Source organism: Convolutriloba macropyga, chromosome 12 (assembly GCF_964194025.1).
Source record: "Convolutriloba macropyga chromosome 12, txConMacr16.3, whole genome shotgun sequence".
Lineage (NCBI taxonomy): Eukaryota > Metazoa > Xenacoelomorpha > Acoela > Convolutidae > Convolutriloba > Convolutriloba macropyga.
In genome coordinates this window covers 17,494,466-17,518,438 of record NC_134479.1, presented here as the reverse complement: position 1 = coordinate 17,518,438, position 23,973 = coordinate 17,494,466, and the positions used below count along the sequence as shown (strand labels likewise).

The following is a 23,973-nucleotide window of genomic DNA, read 5'->3' as shown; positions in this document are numbered from 1 at the left end:
AAGCTAATCAGAAAATGAAATATAGTAAAAAGAACTAAAAGCCCTGTTTGTGGAAAGTACTTGAAAGCTTTTTCAACGCATTTGTCGAAAGTTTTTGTTTTGCCATGTAATATAATTGTCACTGTTGACGCGGGAATTCTTGAGGTCAGCAGTAGCAAAACTAAATAAGAACATTTTGATTGTTGGTTTGACGAAACGAAGATGTTCAATGTCAAATATTTTAAACAATTGCAACAACAGTTCTGTGCATCAGCAGTATTGCAATTTATCGTTTTATTGGAATGGGGTTCTTTGATAGGATTGGGCATAATAATTAGAAGCACCTCTATAGTTTAGCGCGGAGTATCTTTATTAAAATTATTAGAAGTCAAGAAATTTTTTTTGTCTGTTTGGGGGTAATTGTATGGTTTATTTCGATAGTTAGAGCTGTAAGCGTATGGAGGCTTTTTTTCATTTAGGCTTTTGTTTTGGTAGAGTCCTTTGGGACAGATGCTACAATTAGATCTCAAAAAAAGATGAGAAAGTAGCCAGTTTTTAGAAGAGGCACACCATGATGGTAGTTTAAATGCACATTATCAAAATAGAAATCAGAAATTATAGCCAAAGGAATCACTACCGTTATCCTTGTTTACTGCATTATTTACATTTTTAATATTAGCATTAAGAAAAGATATCTTGAAAGATGGTTTATCGGAATAGTACGATGCAATAAGACTTCATCAACAATTTTATCCCAATACTGATCAACGTTTTTCAATGGTGGTCTTTCGCAGAAAACAAAAACATCTGGATTGAATTTTTTAATGCATAAGTCAATTAGTTTTCTGTGTTCAAGGAAATTTTCATTGGCAGATTTACTATTATGCTTGAGCACGTTGTTGGTTTCGTCTTGAATCACTAATGTTTGGATTTTTTTCGGTCGTATTTGTTCAAAACTTTAATTTTCTCTTGGTAGTGGACGCTCGATAGGCGTGAATTGCGCAGTAGATTGGAATAGATTTGTCGATTTCAAGCTTGCCTATTATACTAGTGCCAATAACACGATTTTCGCATTCTGGAGACAGTTCTTTTTTTTTGGGAAATCACGAACCAATTCGTTCGCCTCCGTCATGGTGCCTACTGTTTTATATTCTTTTGAACTTGGAACCCCACCCTGAACGGTCTTACCCCCTACCAAATGGGGATTAGATACAAACTAGACTTCATCATCTTGGTAAAATTTGTAATTGTAACCTCTATAAATTTCTCTTTTTCTTTCAATTTTTTGTAAGTTTTAACATAGAGCTGGTAAATGTCTTGCTTGTTCAGAGAAGAATACTGTTTATCATCGATCATTTTGTTTATTAAACAATAACATTGCTCTACTGTGTGATTTGAGAGCTATTATTTGTTTAGAAGTGCATGAATAATTTTCAGAATCGAGTGGTTTTTACAAAGCTCTTCAAGGTCAATGAGGATATTGTTCGAAAATAGAGAGAGAAAGAACGAGCGACTGTTCTATAAGCAGTCAAATTATCTGTCTGGTGTAACCTAGTGTAGTGTGGTTACTGAAAATCATATGTGACATAGCATGAAATCAAAGAAAAATGTAGAATGGGTGGACCAGGTATGAATTAGTACGGATATAAATTTCTACTATTGGAATATTATGAATCAGTGCTGTTTATTTGTGTCATAGTGTTCGGGTCGCAGTGACTGAACGAATAAGGATATTTTCAATAATCCCCATTTGCAACCAATTAAACAATCAAACAAAATTAAACGATTTGCTCAATTTTTTTTCTCTTTGAATGTTTCTCTTTGAATGTAGCCATTTCAAAAATCATACTCAATGACAAAGCAGTATAATTATCAATTATAGACTGTTTACAGGAGGAAAAGGAAAAAGCTTGGATTAAAGCAAAACGCACAGACTTGCCTATTTTTCAAAAAAAAATTCAGTATAATTTCCGGCTAACAACGGATTCGGAAATTTCGTGTAATTTCATTTGTAGCATGTAAACAAATACATTTATCATGACTGATTTTGCAGTAGCAGACAAATTTTTTTTCTTGTGTGACCTCATGTATCGTGTTTTATCTGATGAGATACTCATTAGGTCTTATAGGAATGTTTTTTCTGAATTATTGTTTTATAACATCTCAATGATATCCGAACTTAAATGAAAATAGCAGATTTTATGAAAAGCAATAATCAATTACTAATAATTTACGCAGGAACACCCTTTTTTCGATAAAAGTTCAAAAATGTCTTTTTCGTTACATAATCAACAGGTTGGTTGCAGGTGATGATGTATCGGAAAAAAATTGTTAAAAAAACTTTAAAAACTACATCGAAGATGGGCTGCAACTACTGACTGTCAATATGGTAAAATACCCTATCGCATCGTTCACCGCTAATGCAATTCATCTAATGTAAACAATTTTGCCGTTCAAAATATTATAGTGGAAATTGTACTTTTCATACATTGAAAGGACATCATGGAACATCCTGAAAGTTAAAATCATTGTGAGATTAAATTTTTGTGGTCAAATATTTTAATTTTTGCAGCGCTTTTAACTAAGAGATAGTCGCACGTCATTTGAACACGCAATTTTTCAAGTTAAGTTATAAGTATAACTAGCCTTCAATTCATTTATATTATGTTATACGATCTCAAATTCTTCATGAGAGCATGTACTATCTTCGTATCTACAGTTTTCATCTTGTAATGTAGGCTTTTTATCCTCTAGGATCTGAAATTTTGCTCTACCGCGTTAAAGTTGTGATTTGTTATTGATAGGATTATTGTCTCATTTAAATTGATCTGAAGTCTCAAAACATGGAACTTGATAACTCAGGACACATGAAATGTATCATGAGAAAGACAAAAAAGAAAAAATTATTTGTATAAGAAGTACTACTTACAGTCATATGTATAGTTCCAGGCAGTGTATTTTATTAGTTATACAGAGTCATACATGATAGAAATTTTCATTCTCTTAGCTTTATGGTATCCCCAAATTTCAAATGAAATTTATTTCCAATTTGCCATTCTAGTCCTACACCGCTCAAATGGTTAACCTTTTTACGAGATCTTAGAAGATTTTTCAAGGTAAGAGTATATCAAATAAAATTGAGTAAGATTTTACTAGATTAACTTATAGTTAGGATCTTTTCAGACATGCATAATTAAATTATCTAACCCGAGTAGAGACGCGTCAACCATTTAGAATTTTTCTGCTTTGTCATACAATACATAATCCAAAAAAATCTCGACAAATAGGTTTTGCAAGCACTTTTTCTAATTGAAGCGTCGCTTTCGGCTTACATCTTCAGTTACTGAAGGTAAAATTAGAAGTGCATTGAAAAGTGCTGAAATCCGCTGAAAGACTGGAAGAAATGGGCTGCTGAAAACTCAGCGAATTTTTTACATAATTTCAGCGCTTTTCAACGTTTTTCAGTACATGTTTTACAAAAATGTGAATTTGTCATATAAGATCGAACCAAGTTGAAATATTTATGGGTTGTTTTTGAAGTTTGATGAATCCAAAATTGGGCTTTGATATTGATTTGAAAAATAACCGAAAAATTGAATATTTTCTAGGACAGCAATTTTTATGGAAAATTTGTAACCATAAAACGGTTCATAATTATTTTCATAGCGTTTCATGCAAGGTAAAATACCATAAAAATTTTGTTTAATTTTTTTTTGAACTTAAATGAATCCAAAGCTAGACTTACTTTCGAATTCAATTGGAGAATAACCTCTTCAGAAGCTTGGTACATAATTCAAGTTTTAAGTAGACAAGGATACTCATTAATGTGCGTTCGCACATAATGTTCCGACTGGGAGCTCATCTACATTTTCTTATCCGACAAACCAAACTACTAAATGAATTACATAATGGCATGCCTCATTAAAGAACTCACGAGATCTTCCATTGAAAAGACTACGAGAAAAAATACAAATTAATCAGCAAAAACAAAAATTTCACGGCAAGAACTCAAATCAGATAAAAACATAACTACACGAGAATGCTTTGTCCTAACTACACAACAGATGGAAACATTCTTTAACCAGACGGGGTAAGAGGTCACAAAAAGAAGAAATAATGAGAGGAAATTCAAAAATCAATCAACATTTTTTAAACCAAAAAATTTGGAAATTCTTAAAATTCATTAAATTTTAACAAAATAATTTTTTGGATAGGTTTACCTAAAAAGTCATTGTGAAATCAATACGATCTGTCTTTGGTTCGGAAAAGTAATAGAAACGGACAAAAATGCAGTAAAACTCAAAACATTACAAACAGTTTGCAAAAACAAACTTTTGAAGCCATTGAAATCCTTAGCTATTATCTGATTATTGTGCATTTTTTTGAATTGTTATTTATACCGTCTCAGATAAAATATTAATGAAAGATTAAATCAATTCATTAGGGCTACTTGTAAAAATAATTGGTTTCTGTTATTACGCGAATGTGCTAAAAGAAGAGAAAAAGGAACACAAATATTGACCATTTAACAAAATTTTTATGAAAACGCTCACTGTCCAACAAACAAAACGTCCGTTGCAACATAAAATCAACAAACACGTTAATTTATGGATTACAAGGAAGTGGGTAGGTCCACTCAATGATGAGAAAAATTACCAGACGACGGACAGAACAACGAAGACTGAAAACTTTTAAAAACATTGGAAACGACTAATAAATAATTGACTGCATTGAGTAACACCATTCTCTCAATTTTCAATTTCAAAACAAAATTGAGCAGGAAAAATGTCGAGGCCATTGAAAATGAACTTTTCATTAAAAACTCCAGGTTATAAAATAAATTTCCAGATATTAATTTCATTTTTTTTCTAAACAATATGAGTTCAAAAAAACAATATAATAAAAAAAATTTTTTGAGAAAACCCGTAGTATCAACGCCATTGAATTCAATATTTTTCGACAGATATCAATAGATAAGCTAAATTATGACTCGATAGGATGATAAGGACGTTTGTTATTCATTATTTATCAATTAGACATCACAAACAACCTTTTGACTGTGAAAACAACAACAACAACAAATGCAGTCCAAAATAAAAATTTCAGTAAAAAACTGCAAGTAGAAAGTGCCAAATCCATTTAAAGAACAAATTTTTGGCTGGAAACGTTATTTTTGAGCCATTGAACGTCTTTTCAAGCTAATGGGAACTATCAATATTAGCATAATGTGAGATAATTTCAAAAGGAATCAAAGTGACGAAAAAAAACGTCCAAAACTTAAAAAAAAACTCGTTCCATCGAAGTCGGGAAGCAACAGTTAGAAGATAAAACCTGAAATCAGATTAATTCTGGTTGCAGTAGGAAGGAGAGGGGTCCTGTCATTACTGAGACAGAGTTATAGTTTGCGAAAATAAGTTTAATATCGGTTATTGTCCAAAAAAGGATTGCACAAAATTATATTTAAAGTCTTAAAAGCCAAGTTTGGTACATAATATAAGTTTTAAGTAGACAAGGATGCTCATTAATGTGCGTTCGCACATAATGTTCAGACCCGAGCTCATCTACATTTCCCTACATGACAAACCAAACTACTAAAAGAATTACATTATGGCATGCCTCATTACAGCACTCACGAGATCTTCCATTGAAAAGACTACGAGAAAAAAAAACAAATTAATCAGCAAAAACAAAAATTTCACGGGAAAAACTCAAATCAGATAAAAACATAACTATACAAAAATGCTTTGTCTTAACTACACAGCAGATGGAAATTTTCCTTAACGAGACTAGGTAATAGGTCTTAAAAAGAAGAAATAATGAGGCGAAATTCAAAAATCAATCAACATTTTTTAAACCAAAAAATTTGAAAACTCTTAAAATTCATTTAATTTTAACAGAAAAATTTTTGGGATAAGTTTACCTAAAAAGTTATTGTGAAATCAAGACGATATGTCTTTGGTTAGGAAAAGCCATAGAAACGGACAAAAGATGCAGTAAAATTCAAAACATTACAAACAGTTTGCAAAAACAAACTATTGAAGCCATTGAAATCCTTAGCTATTATCTGAATATTGTGCATTTTTTTGAATTGTTATTTATACCGTCTCAGATAAAAATATAATGAAAGATTCTATCAATCCACTTGGGCTACTTGTAAAATTATTGGGTTCTGTTATTACTTGAGTGTGTTAAAAGAAGAGAAAAAGGAACACAAAAATTGACCACTTAACAAATTGTTTATGAAAACGCTTACTGTCCAACAAACTAAAGATCCATTGCAAAATGAAATCAATAGACACGTTAATTTATGGATTACAAGGAAGTGGGTAGGTCCACTCAATTATGAGAAAAAAATTACCAGACGACGGACAGAACAAGGAAGACTGAAAACTTTTAAAAACATTGGGAACGACTAATAATTAATTGACTGCATTGAGTAACACCGTTCTCTCAATTCTCAAATTCAAAACAAAATTGAGCAGGAAAATTGTCGAGGCCATTAAAAATGAACTTTCAATTATAAACTTTAAATTATCAATTAAATTTCCAGAAATTTATGTCATTTTTACTAAACAATATGAATTCAAAAAATCAACAAAATAAACAAATATAAAAATTTTTTGAGAAAACACGTAGTATCAACGCCATTGAATTCAATAGTTTTCAACAGATGTCAGTAAATATGCTTAATTATGACTCGATAGAAAGATAAGGACGTTTGTTATTCATTATTTATAAATAAGACATCACAAACAGTCTATTGACTGTGAAAACAACAACAAATACCGTCCAAAATAATAATTTCAGTAAAAAAGTGCAAATAGAAAGTGCCGAATTCATCTAAACAATAAGTTTTTTTAATGGAAACGTTATTTATGAGCCATTGAACGTCTTTTCAAGCTAATGGGAAGTCAATATTAGCATAATGTGAGAAGATTTCAAAAGGAGTCAAAGTGACGAAAAAAACATCCAAAACTTAAAAAAATACTCGTTCCATCGAAGTCGTGAAGCAACAGTTAGAAGATAAAACCTGAAACCAGATGAATTCTGGTTGCAGTAGGAAGAAGGTGGGTCGTTTCATTACTGAGACAGAGTTACAGTTCGCTAAAGAGGTTTAATATCAGTTAATGTGCAGAAAAGGATTGCAAAAAGTTATATTTAAAGTCTTAAAAGCCATTAAACACAATAGCTCTCAACGGAAGTCAAAAAATACGCTCATTTATGCCTTGATGTTAGCGCAAATATGTTTTTCGTTCATAATTCATCGATAACACATCTTAATAATACTTATGACTAAGAAAACAACGACAAACAGGGGCAAAAACCAAAAAACATCGTTAGAAAAGTGCGAGAAGAAAGCGTCGAAGCTATTTAAACCATAAACTTTTTTGAAAACTTTATCTATGATCCATTGAAACTCATATCTAAGCCACCGTGAACTACCAATTGTGGGATTTTGTGACAACATTTTCAGGGAACCAAAGTTACGAAAAAAACTCAAAAACTTAAAAAAATTATGAAAACTCGTGTCATCGAAGTAATAAAACCAATAGTTAGAATATAAAACAGCTAACCGGAATAATTTTGTGGGCAGTAGAAAGGTGTCCTTACTAAGACTGACTTGCAGGTCCCAAAAAAGTTTAAGATCAGTTAATTTTCAGAACAATTTTAAAAAAAATTATTTTCAAAGTCGTAACAGCAATTAGCTGTTCACTCAAAGCACTAGATAGGTTTTCTTAATGTTGTTTAGGAAGCCTACTGCTCTTTTAGTCGACTAGTTTATGCCATAGGACTCCAAAATTTAGTAAGAATCTTGAAAAGTAAATCAAAGTTTCATTAAAAACTACGAAAACTCAGAGTTGAAACCAAAAAAAATATGAGCGATTCCTTGAAAACAAAATATTTGCTCGTTTGGCATCATTTGACACTAAATGAGGTTTGCCATTAACGGAACTTCGATATGGAAAGTGACTAGTCTCAAAGTGACTTAACAAAGCGAAAAGAAAAATTTCTAAAAGAAACAGCTCTCATAATGAAACTCTCCTATGAGACCTGAACTTGCCTTTTTATCGCCTTTCGTCTATTTGCAACACAACATTGTATCATTTTTAAGCGTGAAATGTAATTTTGAATTTATATTTTTCTAGTAAAAAATCTTTATTTGAACAAAAAATACGCTAAAAGTGAACAAAATTGTGCCAATAATTCCGTGATCACACAAATTTTTAATCCTCGATAACTCCTCGGAAATACGAAATTTAAAAAAATCTTTTTAATTTCGAATTCTATCGCTGGACGAATTTTTTAATGATATCACTTGACTGAACAAAAAAAAACACATTTGAGAATATAGTTCCACCCCCCCCCCCCCCCCACAAGTAGGGTCGGAACAATAATAACAAAACTCGCTACAACACAATTTCGGCAAACGGAAACAACTTTTTGCATCTCTAAAATGACAGAAAATTGGTTAATTACAACATCTATTTTGCCAAGTAGAGCGCTTAAAATAGTTGATAAAAAATATTGCCTTCATATGGTTTCCGTTTCCGCTGTTTATGCCGCTCTCAAGTGCAGTTGAAATCCAGAACTGCTCTCTGGGTCGAGCAGCCACACCACCGACCTCTTTGTAGAGCGACAAGAAGCGGCTATGACCAGCTCCTGAAAGAATTTAAAGGTGAACGTAACTTGATTACCACCGAAAAAAGGTATGCGCAAAATGCACGAATTAAAGCAAATTGTTCCATTCTTCAAACTGTTTTCTTAACTGAGCAATCTCGAAACGACGTGAGCTGATGCCTAACTCTCAAAACTCACTAATAAATAAGCGTCACTTTAAATTATACTCACATTTACGCGTCAGTTTTCGGAAAAGGCGATACAATCTGCCTTTGGAAACAATAGTTTTATGAAAAACTCTAGATTGAAATTTTCTGGGAAAAGGAAGCCCTTAAACTTTTTTAAACACCCAGGATGTGGAGTGAGACCAATTCTGAAAATAATAGCCTGCGTCACGCACATGGGGTATCAGGCCATACAGACCGAAATCGGCTCTAACCAGACCAAGCTGAGTTGCGCACGGGGAAATCAGAACACCTTGGGTTTGCACTGAACTGTCAGACATGCTTGGGTATTGCACTGGTGATGGCACAAAGCTCACTTGGGTTATTCACTCGAGGAGCCCAACTGACACTTTTAACAGTTGAAGTAGAAGTAATCATTGTTAAAATGTACTATTTCCAGAAAAATAAGCGTCCTGATAAGTATATGGTTTTTGATTTATTCAGCGAAAATGAAATAGTTTAAGGGGAAAAAATATTTTTTGGCTAAACAGCATTTACCATAAAATGCGATAACAGCGTGAACGTTGAAGTTCATTAAGTAAAAATGGGAAAGTTCTTTTAAAAAAACAATGTCTTCTCGGGGGTTCCTTATCTCTTCTTTTTTGGGGGCCGTTTTCTTTGCTGGACGTTTCGGATTTAACGAAACATTCCAGTCTCTGGAATTGTTTCTGATCAAACAGAACACACTTTGAACATGGCACATTTAAAACTATCCAGGTACCACGAAGCTGTTCAGACTGTAGACCTTGCAATGATCAGACTAATCACACTTTGCACGGGATCTGATCAGACTTTGCAAACCATAGGTAGTCCTGCAGTTTTCAGTGGAGGGGTTGCTGATTACACCCCCATGAGCGATCCTAGTCAATAGTATCAGAGATGGCTTGAGTTACAAACCTCATCTTGGGAGTGCTTTTTGTATCATACGATACAAAACTTTCACATTGTAATAAGTTATCTGTTATTATGCAATCAAAACAAATTAGCAGAGCAAGAATAGTAGACCCCAGCTGTCCTCCTAAACCAATCATGGGTTTCCAAAGACCAGCCTCGACCATTTTTCGGAGTGAAAAAGTTTTGGATGGATTTAACTGTTGCTTTTTGAATTAATCTGGAGCTGAAGACAGATTGCCTAGATTTGGAAAAATTAGGGAGGTCTTAGTGCTTAACAGTGCCTTAGGACATAAGCCTTCATAATAATAAAAATTTCATTTTCAATTTTCAATATTTCTATAATACAGTATCTCAGAAGTCTTCATACAGCCCTTATTCAACTACATTCAATACATTATCAACTACATTATCAATGCCAAGAAAAAATTGAGGTTCAAAATTTCTTTCAATGGATTGTGCCTCAAACTACATATCTAAAACAAATTTCTACGACAATCACATGCAATTGATAGAGCATCATATTTTTGATTGTCTTCAAATTGAAGGTATATAACAGGAACCCAGGCTCTTTGGGGCAAAATCAGATTGTTGGCGGAAAAAAATTGTCTGAAACATATTCTGATATTTCAGATTAAACCAAAAAATAGCAATTGTTTCGATAAATTTGTTATTAGTTTTACATGAAAAAAAATTTGAAAATTTTTTTGATTTATTAGCCAAAGTATGAGGAGAGAAAGCCCTCTGGAGCAAATTTACTCGATAATTATATGCATTGCAACATGAAAAGCTGTCGATTTTAAGAAGAATTTTTAGATCTATCAAGTCATTTAATAACGGAATTGGTTTTTGCTCTATGTCTACCGCCGGTAGGATAAGGAAACTACTTAGTGCTGTGCTCAAGTATGAGTCTTTCTATGCACAAATTATAATGGAAACGGCAGGAGAAAATTGAATTAATTTTTTCTATGCCATCTGTTCAACGCTACATACAAGGCATTGTTCAATTGCTTTGAAAATTTAACTCAGTTGTTTTATTTGTTTCAAGCAGTTCTTTTTTAAGCTTTTTGTTTAGCTATTCCTAGATAACAAAAATGCTTGACAAGTTGAAAAATTTTAGAAAGCTAGTTTTGCTAATCATCAATAAACAGAGCCATAGCGTCATTTGACAAGGTTTTTTAATTAGTTTTTTAAATTTGTAATTGTTGAGTTTGATTCTGAAATCCTATTTTTGATCGCCCACATTTTCTGCCAAAGGTTTTGAAATGTTTTAACTGAATTTTTTTTTGAAATTTTTCTTGTTTAATCTTGCTAAGAACTCTTATACCATGATTTATATAGAAATATTCTATCACCAATTTTTTGATGAAACTCCTCAAAATGAAGCAAGAAAAATATGATCTTGCTAGACTTTCAAAGTTTTCAATAACATTTCTTTGCACTGTCATTGGATCCATAATAGTAAAATGATCGACTCACCCCACGCAAGTATTGCCGAAAACTTGTCTATGGCCGCTTTTGGGAAATCTTTGTTCATGTCGTTGTAGATGAAACAATCAAAAGACAATGAACAATTTCCCCTGACGTTCGCAGTTGGTTTCGGATAACCTTTCCCTGACCGGGAAGGGTGGTTCCCATATGGCAGGAGAACAATTGAGAAGTTGTCTTGCTTTTGCACAATTATCGGCGTCTGCTCCTCCAAATTTTGAGAGATTACTGGGGGATTTGAGAAATAGCGATAGTCTCTTGCTGTTTCGAAAATGCTCAATAACAACAATTTTTTGTCACAACATGAGATGAAGACAAAGTTTTGACCTGATAATTAAATGGTTGCATCTCACTACTCACAAGCGAACGATGAAAGTCATGAATATCAGTATTCGCGATTTTATATGTCAGTATATGCTCGGTTTTGGTGTTATTTTGAATTGCCTGAAAAATTCAAGAAAAAAAATTGATACCCCCTTAAATACGTAATGGCAAATCTGTCAGAAATTTAAAAAATTTATCAAAAAATAAGTCTGCATAGAAAAATAAATCACGCACTTGGACAACCAGAGTCGAATTTTAAGCAATTTATAATCGATTTCCTATAAATGTGATAGCATTTAAAAGGGTAAGATTGATTTCAAATGCTAATGTTTCCTATTTTCTAACTACAGTTATGATGGTTCTTTAAGTGTAAAATTTTCAGGAGATCAGCAAAACTTTTCTTATTTTTTTGACCATCAGATTGCCTGTCAATATTAACCACGGAAACAGTCGCGGAATAGGCAGACAGTGAAAAAAATTTAATGGAATCTAATATAACACCATCTGCTCGATTGTGTTATATTAGAAGTCTACATATACCTATTTAACTCGCAATCATCCGTTGAAGAATTTTTTCGGCCTATTAGATCAGTACTGGTAAATATAGGGATTAAACTCGTTCCACCTAACGCGCTAAATATGGGGAAATAATCGCAGTTGGCCTAACATGCTAGTAAGGGTTTATATGTGCTATCTGACCACTTTCTAGCGAAAAGGTGATCAGAAAACAGACATAACCCACTACTCTATAAAAAAGTATTACAATATTTAAGTGATTTTCTATATTTACAGTTTTTACGTGATTTTATATGTTTTTTAAAAAAGTTTAACAAAATTAAAGAGTTTTAAATACTTAAATGATTTTCTAAAAAAGATCATTGTAGTATTATTAAAGAGTTATCTGATCCGTTAACTAACACTCTGAATGAACAAAATAAGAAGCTAAGCGAACAAATAATTTAGTTGGTTGAAGGTATATCTAATCAAAAACAAACACCTCAAGCCTTAAACAGTTTAGAATTCCCATAAGCTTTAAAAATACCTGATCACAAGAGCAAAAAAATACTGTTGAACACAATAAGAATTCTATTAGAAATGGGAAAGCAGACAGATATGCAATTAGAATTAAAACAAATTGATACAACTTCAGACATAATTCACTAAATTCTTTTCTCAAAAAGAAATAACTGAACGAGATATAACAGGAAAAGAAGATAAAATTAAAGATTTCTAAGAGATATTAAGTATATATTCAAAGGGATATCAGAAGTACTAGATTACGACTTGTTTGAAAAAAAGCAGTATTACCCTAGAACAAGAAAAATTGAAAAACTTGACCAACCAGCGGTTTAACAAACACTAACACTGATCAGCTTTGGTATAATTATACTAGAAACAAAGAGAAGACATGATGGATTATATGTTGAGATGTTAAGAATATCTAATAAATTGTTATCGATAAAGATAATTACTCAACAAGATCTAGAATTTTTTTAAGTATGGTAAATAAGCAATGGTGAAATATCAACAAGAGTTATCTAAAGAAGTTCTTAGCTTGCAGGTAACAAAATATAGGAGAGAAATAATTCTACCATTAACACAAATATGAAACTGGGCCAACCATTGATAATTCTTCTTTGAGTAAATACAATAAAATTTTGAAATTTATATTAACAGTTATAGAATTTTTTAACAAATTTGCTTGGGCTACCCTACCCTTCTTAACAAATAAAACAAATATATCTATAACTAATGGTTTCCAAAAATGGTAGATGGTAGAAGACTAGAAAACTTATGGATTGACAGAGGTAGCGATTTCTAAGAACAAGCAACAAAACATCTACATGAAGAACAATAAACTGTCAAAATTTCAACAAATATTGCTATAAAAGCCGTATTTATAGAGAGATTTAATAGAACCATTTTGCACATAATGAACAAACCAATGTTTATCATTGCGGATCGTAATGAGATAAACTTAATAAATGATGCTATTGTATAATTAATTAATAACGTTCATAGTTCCATAAGAAAGAGACCATCTAATGCAACAAAAAACCCTGAGAAAGATAGATGTTACACAATTCTTAAAAAATATAAACCTTAACTAAATATTGGATATTATGTACGAAACGCTGATGATTCTAATGCATTTTCAAAAAGATATATATCTAATTGGCATAGAAAAATAATTCAGGTTCAATCAGATTAAAGAACACAAGTGCCAGCTAATAAAATAGAAGATGATACTGGTGAAAAAAAGAACTCGATTTCTATTAACAAGAGTTCTCCAAAGACTCTAAAGTTTAATTTTAATTTTCAATCTAAAAATAAAGTTTCAGAATCATTTAATATAAACCACTCCATCTGCGAAGCAAGTTCCCTGATAAGCTAGCCGAGCTGAACTTCTTCATTGATTTAATTGAACAGAAACAGATTCAACCGGACGAAAAAAGTAATATTAAAACCATCAAACACTCTAACAACAAGTAAAGCACAAAAAGATGATAATGGAAATCTTGATATGAATAATAAACATATTGTTTAAAACTCATCTGTTCCTGCTAATGTTGAATACGCTCTGAAAAGATTATTCTGAGAATAATTTAATAAATTCCGATAATTAAATCGAAAAAAAATTTTAAAAGAAAATGAATTACGTAATGGAACATTTGACGCAGTCACAAAAGGTCAATTAAATGCAATTTTTTTTCCAACTATCCCATTTTTTATTTGATGATAGTACAATTGAAGAAATAATAGAAAAATTGAACAATTCAACTAGTTTATCTAAAAACCTCACTGAAGTCGAGAGTAATTTAGTTCAAAATCGTAAAAAAGTTGCTCGTGATGTTTTCTCTAAAAATAAACAACTAAAACAAAAGTTTGATCAGAACAAGTTTAATCCAAATTTTTCTAACATTCATTTAGATGATATGATGAAATGGTAATCGTGGACTGAGAAAAATAAAAGAAAAAATCTAGTAATCAGTGAATTTGGTTTTCAGATTGGGAAGACATAAGTTCAAAAAATCAATGCAATATTGGTTGAAAATAAATTACTTGATAACAAAGAGCAGCAAAGAGCCGATATGCGGTATGACTCCATCCAGGAACACATAATGAAAAAAAATAAAAATTAATTCATTCTTAAAGAAAATGACTCAACCAACAGCACCAAATGAAGCATTATATTAATCAAATTTTTCAAAAATTTTAGAAAGGTTGATCAGCTAAGCTGCAAGTACTAACAAGTTAAAAACAGTTTTATTATTATAACACATATTAAAAACTATTATAAAACTGAAACATTGAAGTACAGTAAGAAATTGATAACACGTGAAATTTATATTAGTATTGTCGTGATAACAGAAATGGCATTATCATCAATAGCAGCAACAGCAACAACAACAACATTTGCTTTAACAGGTATTGGTTTACCTTGATTAGTACCAACAGCAATTGCTACAATGTGTTGTTTTCCATCTAAAACAGTCAATGCTAAAATAGGAAAGATTATAAAGTATTCCCTGGTGTTCATTCCAAATAAAAAGTTCAGTGGTAAGTTCATTAAATTATATACTAAATCAATGATTGATGTTGATTTAGTTAATGTTGCAAATTGTGACTTAGTTGAGATATATAAAGATTACAAAATGAATAAGAACGAACTAAGGGCATACCAAACTAAAGATAATATTGTTTAGTGATATTAATATTATTAGTAACATTAACATTAGCATTCATTTTAAATCTTAATGTTAATGTTTATTTTAATATTATTTGTTAAAATAGTTAGACATATTATAATGGATGTTAAATTGAATAAGATTATTAATATCAACGTCATTATTTTTTGTGTACCTAGATTTAACCCTCTATTTTTCCACACAACTTTTATACTTTCACCATTATTAGCAAAATTTAATTAAATCATGAGTTGAAAATAATACACTAGCTTGATTCATATTTGCTATTGACGTATTTGCAACACCTATAAATAAATTTTTCAATCCTTCAGCTTTAACTGGTTCATCAGATACAGTCACAGCTTTATTTCTTCTTGATTATTAACATGTACCTTTTAATGTTTTGATACAGTTACCTGTGATAAAACGAAGAACACTAACTGCACCTAAATCATGTCCTCCGAAATCACAATATGAATTGTTTTACTTTGTTAGATGCGATATTTCAAAATAACAAAATAAAAAAGCAATCAGGGAACCTCATTAAGGAACCTGCCTCACAGATAAGTGTAACTTCTTCAAAGATCAGGACCTTGCTTTATAGATAAGTGCGAACTCTGGTTTTACACTTCGGAGATAAAAGTTAAACCTAATCTCAAAGCTAATCCTAAAACAAGAGCTAAACTTACTCTATCTAATAAAAGAATTAGAATTCATCTATGGAAATGTTTTGTGAAATCCAACAAGACATTCGAAAACCTAACCATGGCATCCATATATTTAGTCATATTATAATTATCTTTTACTGCTTTTGTTGAGTCGAAGCAACCATCGGACGCATCAAAATTATTACTATATCTGTTTTAAAAAAATACTTGTCCCATCCTGAGGATATCTTACAAAACAAAACCTTTATCTTCGAATGTATATCAATATCTCTTTCTATGTCTTGTTGTTATCATCTAGTCATAAACTATTTGTATTGCTTATCTGTTCACAACTCTTACTTCTTCATTCATTAATGCATTTTACAAATCTTCATAATTACTTCTATTCTCTCTTTTTTTAAACTTATTTTCCTAACATCACTGCTGAGATTATACGAGTTTGGCCCTAAGAACATTACGTCTTCTGTATGTCAACTATCAAACTCATGTTAATTTTGCCTGGAATTGTATTATTAGTCCTATCTGGTATGTCAAGATTAATTAGATCAAAGTATTTTCTTTAATCAAAACAACCATCAGTATAAAACAATATGAAGCTATCAGCATTCATGTAAGGTGGCATTAAGCCATTAAAATTAGGTATGATTATGTCTTAGAAAACTTCATACCTATGTAGTTCGTTTAGTTCTAAAATAGTAACACAAAAATTTATAGGCATTTCTTACTCTACTGTTGTCCTTGACTACTAGACTATTGTGTACCACCATATCTAGTAAACTTATATGTTTGTTTTTTGACGCTCTTCATAATTTTTTCTTAATCTTGTAAGAGTATAGCGAGACAAAAAATATTGATACACAAAAGAGTGTTGTTCAAATAGAGTGTTGTCCGTACGCATCGACAAATCTTTTTCGGCAACTGTTTTAGCCTGTGCCTTTTTATTTGTTTTATTCTGATTATAGTCTCTACATACATACTCTTGTTTATATCTCGTATCTTGGTCACTTTTATACTCATTCTCACGTAGAGGTTCAACATTCTACAATAAACAAACCATTCGTGTTTATCATTTCGATCTAAAGCTAACTAATCGGTTCTACATGAACCCTTCTTTCTTTTCTTGTATCCTAATTCATGATCCCCGACTTTTCTTTTAAATTGAGTTAGTGGCAAGACTCTTGTTTTATATTTAAAATTAATAGCGTACTCAATAATGCGAAAAAGCCACGGACCCTTATCAGCGTCATCAGCTGGATTAAAAGTTTCGTTTGGATTTATCTCAACTTACTCAATCCCATTATAAGGTAGATTTTGCATCCTTGCCATTAGTATCAACATGTCCAATTATCTCACCTTTGTGAATAATATTGAACCTAGCCACTCGTGGTTGGGTCCTACTAGCTTCAGTAGTCCTGTTATCAAAGTCCCCGCGCCTATCACCCATAATACCACATTTATCACCTCTCATCACATAAACGAAATCGTCCTATACTTCTTTATCTTGTATAGTATCCAATGTAACACCACTTGATTTTCGATAACAATCTTCAGAACTAACCGGGAATGCCAGCAGAGTGTAATGGGTCAAGAACAAACTCCCTCATGCTCATCTTAACATATTCATTAAACGAAAAATTCAGTAGATCTAAATCAATCTTTGAGTACTCTAGCTTTAACTCTCACCCAGTCTTTTGTCTATTCTCATTTACTGAGTATACAAATATATTTTGTCATAGTAACTTCTTATTTTGTATTGTTTTGAAGTCTCTTACTCTTAGATGACTAATAACGTTATCATAATCTCCCATTTTTTTTTATTCACATGGATGAAAAATTTTTGATTAAGTTTTTGTCATGTTTTCAAGAGTCATAATCAAAAAGATAAAATTATCTATGAGTTTAAACAACAAACACTGAATGTGTTAGCTTTTCTATTGCTAGTTGCTAATCCCGACACAATTTTGTTGTAGTTGTTATGTTTAAATATTAGATTGAAGTCATAACCACTATCATTGCGAAATACAACCTGTATGATATTCTTTTGTTTATACCTGGGATTACATATACTACCTGAAGGGCCTTCATATCTAACTGTTTCATGACAAGGACCTCTAATTTTCTTTACACACTCGTTCCTACATATATGACATATATTACATATATTATTTGATATATGATGTTTTTTATCTTCTTGTGTAAACACTATCTTTGTGTTATGTTACAAGTTATTGCAATTTGCAGTCTCCATTAAATCACTATCAAGCCTTTAAATAAAATTTAATCCAAAATGTTAACGATAGGATTCACAGAGTTTGTAACCAGTCGTCATTGGTGCTAGTTCAGATTTTGTATACTTATTGTAATTCGAGTCTCAAATAACAGATCTCTATATCAGCAAAATTTAAAAAAAAAAATTTTGTCTTTTTTCATTTATGAAACTATATATAGAAACTACATATAAATTTCTTTTTACATATTCCCTGAACTATACCAATGTGTACATCTATCACAAAACACAACTTATACCTAGTGGTATTCGGTCTTTCTGTTAATATATCTAGATTCCTAATCAATGCGCAGTGACCATAGCAAACTAATGCTCCAACATCGCTTCTATTTTCTCTAAAGCCAATGGTTGTTAATAACTCAACTTTACCGATATCGATCACTTGTATTTATTCTCACGAGTTGCGTGGGTGCCAAAAAGATGTAACGCCTTTGTAATATTCAATAGTAATCATTTATAAATAACATTGCGAATATTCAACATCAACTTAGTTTAGTTTTTAGATGAGGCAGTAGTTCTTTCTAAAATCCTCTAAATGTTCTACTTTGTGCAATGTTTAATTGTAAATTTACCACATGTAGAAATTCATAACCAAAAGCCTAGCCTTTTTATGTCTCTTTTGTTTTTTGAATATTCACTTCTAAATTTTAATCCTAGAAACATCAGCAAAATTGAAACTTTGTGATTCACCAACTCCTTTCATAAGCTCACTCTCAGCCGTGATCTTATAAATATAAATTCGGAGGCCACTGAATGTTAGAGAAGACCTCATTACACTCTTGACATATAAAACCACCATTCTTCTGGGGTTAATGTTGTTATTATTGTTGGCGCTAATTTCAATACTGAGGTTAATATCATTGTTAGGGTTAAAATCACCACCGAAGTTGTGATCTTGTCGACTGTTATTATTATTGATGGGGCTATTGCTGTTTGCGATTTATCTTTCTCTAAAAAAACTTCAAATCGTCTTAATTGTTTATCAACCAATTGATTTCTGGCTAAAATTTTTCTCCAATTTAAAATCATATCACATGCATCACAGTCGTAGTGTTCGGTTGCCTTACTTCTACTTAATCTCGACATCTTGTATTTTGATACGTAAAATGTTTCAAACTAAATACGTTTTGTGATAAATGTAAAAGAAAATAGAACAAGGAGACAGTGCTGTGATAAGGGTAACGAAATCGAATTTACATGTTATACATGTAATGATAAAGTAAAAGTAAAAGACTAAAGCTTTCACTAAAGGTATAGAAATTTGTACAAACGACAAGAATTATACTTTGAATACATACTATTTTCTCCCAGGGTTCAATGAAAATCGGTTCTTGACTGAAATTGACAGCTATCTTGAGACTATGGTGGGTTCGAACCAAACCCTTATCGTATGTGAGAATTCAAAATAGATCAATTATCTCTGACACCTATAAAAAAGCGTTTTGAAGTGTTATCTCAAGTAATGGTATTAACCTAATGGATTCCGGTATAACAAGAGAAACGTCAACCACAAAAATATCTCTTAATTTATTTCTGACAAATACCGATAAAAATTAATGCATAGTAGAATCTATCAGTTATGACATTACTGATCATTATCCAGTAGTTTTTCGACTAACAGAAAACAAAATAAAACCCAAGATGAATGCACCTGAACGTCGCAGAATGTCTGTTTTTAACAACAAAACACTGTAAAAAATTACAAAAAGCAATTGGAAAATAATTTAATCAAAATTCAAAACAACACTACGGGTCAAACTTTCAACGAATTTTGTAATTGTTTTTCATTTTCAGTCAACAAATACCAACCTTTGGATAAATACCAAGAACATAATGGTTGAGAACAAAAAATAGCATCAATAAAAAAGATACTTCCAACTGAAAAGCAAGAAAACTCAAATCATGAATGACGCATAAAAGTTTTTTATACAAACAAAATTCAAAACTGTGGTAGGGACTCAAGGATAAAAACGTAACATCATAAATAAATCGATAGGCAGGAACAGCAGAAGTGATGTGAGTTACAATATTGTTTTCAATTATATTGGAACTGATGACCCCTGTACCGTAGCTGACCATTTCAATGAACACTTTTTAAATGCTACAGATGAAATAGTAAACAAAATACCTCAAATAAGCTTTCCTTCATCTAATTATACTGAAGAACAAATGATGAAGCTATACAAAACAAATTTGGTAAGAGTGCTCTCACAAAAAGCGAGCCAACAAAATTCTTTTTCGCATGATGTGGATCTGATCACTAACACATTTATTAAGATTTGTCGAGAAAATTATTCAAAATTTTAGGGCCCTTTTTAGTTATTTATATCAACGAATATACAAATATATTTTGAGCGGAGTTTTCTCAAATAGCCTAAAACGAGCAATTGTCCATCCCCTTTTCAAAATCGGATCAAAAAATGATGTCAATAGCCGTCGACCAGTTTTGATTTTACCGTCAATTGGAAAAATCTTTAGAAAATTCTGAACATCGAAATCGTCGACAACATTGACAAATTCAAAATTTGTTGTGAAAATCTGTTCGTGTTCCGCAGTCAGAGGTCAATAGATGATGCACTTGTAATTGTATTAGAGAACATAAGAACACAAAAAAGCAAAAAGGAACAATAACACCACTGTCTTCCTAGATTTGAAAAAGGCATTCGAAACTCACTGCTGTTGAAAAAAATGGAAAACTTTGGATTCAGAGTTTAGGTTTTAACCTGGTTTTCTTCGTATCGCATATCAAGAACACAGTGTGTTATATGGAAAAATCGAATATAGAAAGAACTGATAGTAAAAAATTGAGTTCCTCAATGTTTTTTTCTGGGCCCTGTATTGTTTATACTGTACTTTATTGATTTTGTGGACGCTCGAATATTATCCACTCCGTATTTTTTGCCGACAACACCAGTCTCTTGTTCGAAAGATATCCAACTTCCGAAGAATTAGGTACTGCAATTCATTCAGTTTTACATTGGCTACATCAAAATTAATTAGATTTAGTCGAGTCAAAGGCATTTGTAATGATTACTTTTGAAACCAAGGCAAACACAAACTATCACAATTGCGCATTTCAGAAGTGCAAAACTTACAAACATCTATCAGTAATTCTAGACGGGAACTTAAATTTCGAAGCACATGTAGAATCCATAAGTTAAAAATTAAAGTGGATCGAATAATTGCAAGGGTAAGGAATTCTTGCAGTCGCAACTCCATCTTGATGTTCTACGAAACTACGGTGGTACCAACTTTTGAGTATGGAGTACTTACTTATAATGGAACACGGTTGAAAAAGCCACAAGAAATTGAAATGTTATAAAAAAAATTTTTAGAATTGTCTTTAGAAAGAAACCAAGTGGCTCCATCTCTGAAATTTTATTCGAGTTCAAAAGTTTTACAATTAGTGAACAATGCATAAAACACCTCCTTTTATGAATGAAATGAATGAGATTTTGACCGCAAATCAAAATTTTCTTTTACACTACTCGCACGTAAAACCACTGGCGTCATACAAAGAAAAACCTTTAAATAAAATGAACTCGGATATCTCTGGGGTATCGCAGTAGATTTTTGATAAATATTTTCACTGAAAGAAAAAAATTCAAGCTCAGATTAAAAAATAAACCATGTCCTGTATAAAAGTTAAAAGCTAGTCAATGCACTTCAATATAGCTTGATCATACAAAACGACACGCTATAAAAACTTGTCTTCAAATAATATCAGGAAGCTTAATTAAGATTCGTTAGTGTTTGCAAGCGTTCACTCCTGATGAAACTTTGGATTTATATATTTTTAATAGTGGATTCTACTGTTTACACAACGTCATCGTGCTATTTGAATTTACAGGAGAAATTCAAATTCACATAAAATTCTCGGACCTCATTTGGGATTCAACGCCGATATAATTTTCGCCAATATAAATGGCTAGGATATTTTTTAGTGCCCAGACGGAAAGTCGATATGCACAGACTAAAATGAATATTCGACCGGGAAAGTTTGGAAACACAGAAGAACGCACGAAAGTCCGGACATAAAAAAAGCACAAAGGGTCTGATGAACACACGAAAGTCTGGACTTGAACGCACGTAATCTGACCATGAACGCACAAACAATCTGATTATCGCACAAAATCTAGACCTGAAACCAGTTTCAAGTTTGGTCAAAGTTCAACACCTCCTTGACTCGATAAAAAAAACAGTAGCAAATCAAAAAGTGTAACCGTGATAATGAACTTTTTCCAGGTATACAATATCAGAAATTAATTGTGTGATGGACTCAACTTACGCTGGGTATACTCCTTACTCATTTTGGTCCAATTGGAACAACTAATGTCTAAAAATGAACGGAACGCTCGAAAGTTTGTTTACAGCACAAAGTATGATGAACTCACGAAAGTCAGGACATGAGCGCACGATAACCTGTGCCAAGACATAAAAGTGTGGTGCACGAAAGTCTGGACATGAATACACGAAAGTCTGGACATAGGTACCTTCCGCCTAAGACCGTCCGCGTATAGACAGTTTCCGTCTGGGACAGTCTGGACATATCCAGTTTCCGTCTGGGACCTCAAACTTGGTAGCTTTCGAACGTGAAAGGAACCTTCTCAAACACAAGGAAGCGCCCTATTGTCATAGGTACAAAGGAGTAAACGAAACTCGGGTTAACTGACACTACATATATGGCACCCATATGAATTGGACCATATATGGCACCCTACTTACCATAGAACAGTCCATCACAGCCAATTAAATACCATTATTATTGTTTTTATTATATTTGATAAGATACATGGCCGGTTTTTTGTCAAATAGGTTTTCGTAAAATATGTTGACCAATTGTTCTCATTTATGCCAAATTATGGGCATAAACGCTCTTTGGTTAACAATTTCGCAAAAGGTCTATATACGTTAAGATTGGAAAGTTTTTATGGTGTCAACCCAGGAATGTTAAAAAGATTCAACTTTAGGTACTTGTGTCGCTAAAATAAGATGTGATATTTGTTTTGTTGTTATTGAACAATTAAGACCAGGTGGGCGCCTTTTAGTTTGGCGAAAACTGGCGAAATGGATAAAGACAAAAGCACCAAATAGGAATAGGATAATTTTTTTAAGACGAGTACTTCTCCTCGGGAACATTTTGTAGAGAGTATAATTGAACACAGAAAGCTTTATTAATCAAAATTTTAAATGTATTAAATACAGTTTAAATTAATTGTATAAATTGGTTTGTAAGATATTCCAAACGGATAGTTTGACATCAGAATGAGGTTGAAAATGAATTCTCGAATAAATCAGAGACTTGTTTCTAGCTTCAAGTTAGAACAGAAAACTGGTAATAATTCGTTCTAAACATTTTGTGTTTTTACTCTGTATATACTGACTTGTTAAACATACGTAATACGTCTCTTACAAGTACATTAACAAACAATCACAATAGTTTGAGAAAGTAGATTCTACATATCTTTTTGAATGCAGTTTGTGGTCGAAAATGAGTGTTAGTAAACTGTTCAGATCTATTCAGGCTCGTATGGAGATTTTATAAGAAAATAAATTGATTTTAAAATACAACTTGACCAATTTTGGCAAACAACAAACAATCTGCTAATGAAGAAAGTTTGTTGTTGATGCACGTGCGACCGAGGCGAGTTTTTAGCCCAAAAAGCAAGTTAGATATGGGGGTTCAAATGGGAGGAATTTTTATGATAATGTAATGAGATGTCAAAGATTGAGGGTTCCTAAGAATTTCTAAGAATTCCACACTTTGCAGACGCACGCTTGAACCATTGCACCCCCCTTTGTCA

General features: G+C 32.0%; 1 protein-coding gene across 1 annotated transcript in view; it reads right to left on the bottom strand.

Moving 5' to 3' along the window:
- LOC142350639 (4-galactosyl-N-acetylglucosaminide 3-alpha-L-fucosyltransferase 9-like) overlaps positions 1–23,556 on the bottom strand; it is a 39,377-nt gene extending 15,821 nt beyond the window's left edge. The window contains exons 1-3 of the mRNA XM_075402547.1: positions 23,200–23,556; positions 11,193–11,462; positions 8,510–8,640 (exon numbers count right to left, since the gene is read on the bottom strand). Coding sequence (XP_075258662.1) covers positions 8,510–8,640; positions 11,193–11,462; positions 23,200–23,308 — 510 coding nt within the window. The 5' untranslated portion in view covers positions 23,309–23,556. The remainder of the gene's footprint in view (positions 1–8,509; positions 8,641–11,192; positions 11,463–23,199) is intronic.
- Between the last annotated feature and the right edge of the window lie 417 nt (positions 23,557–23,973).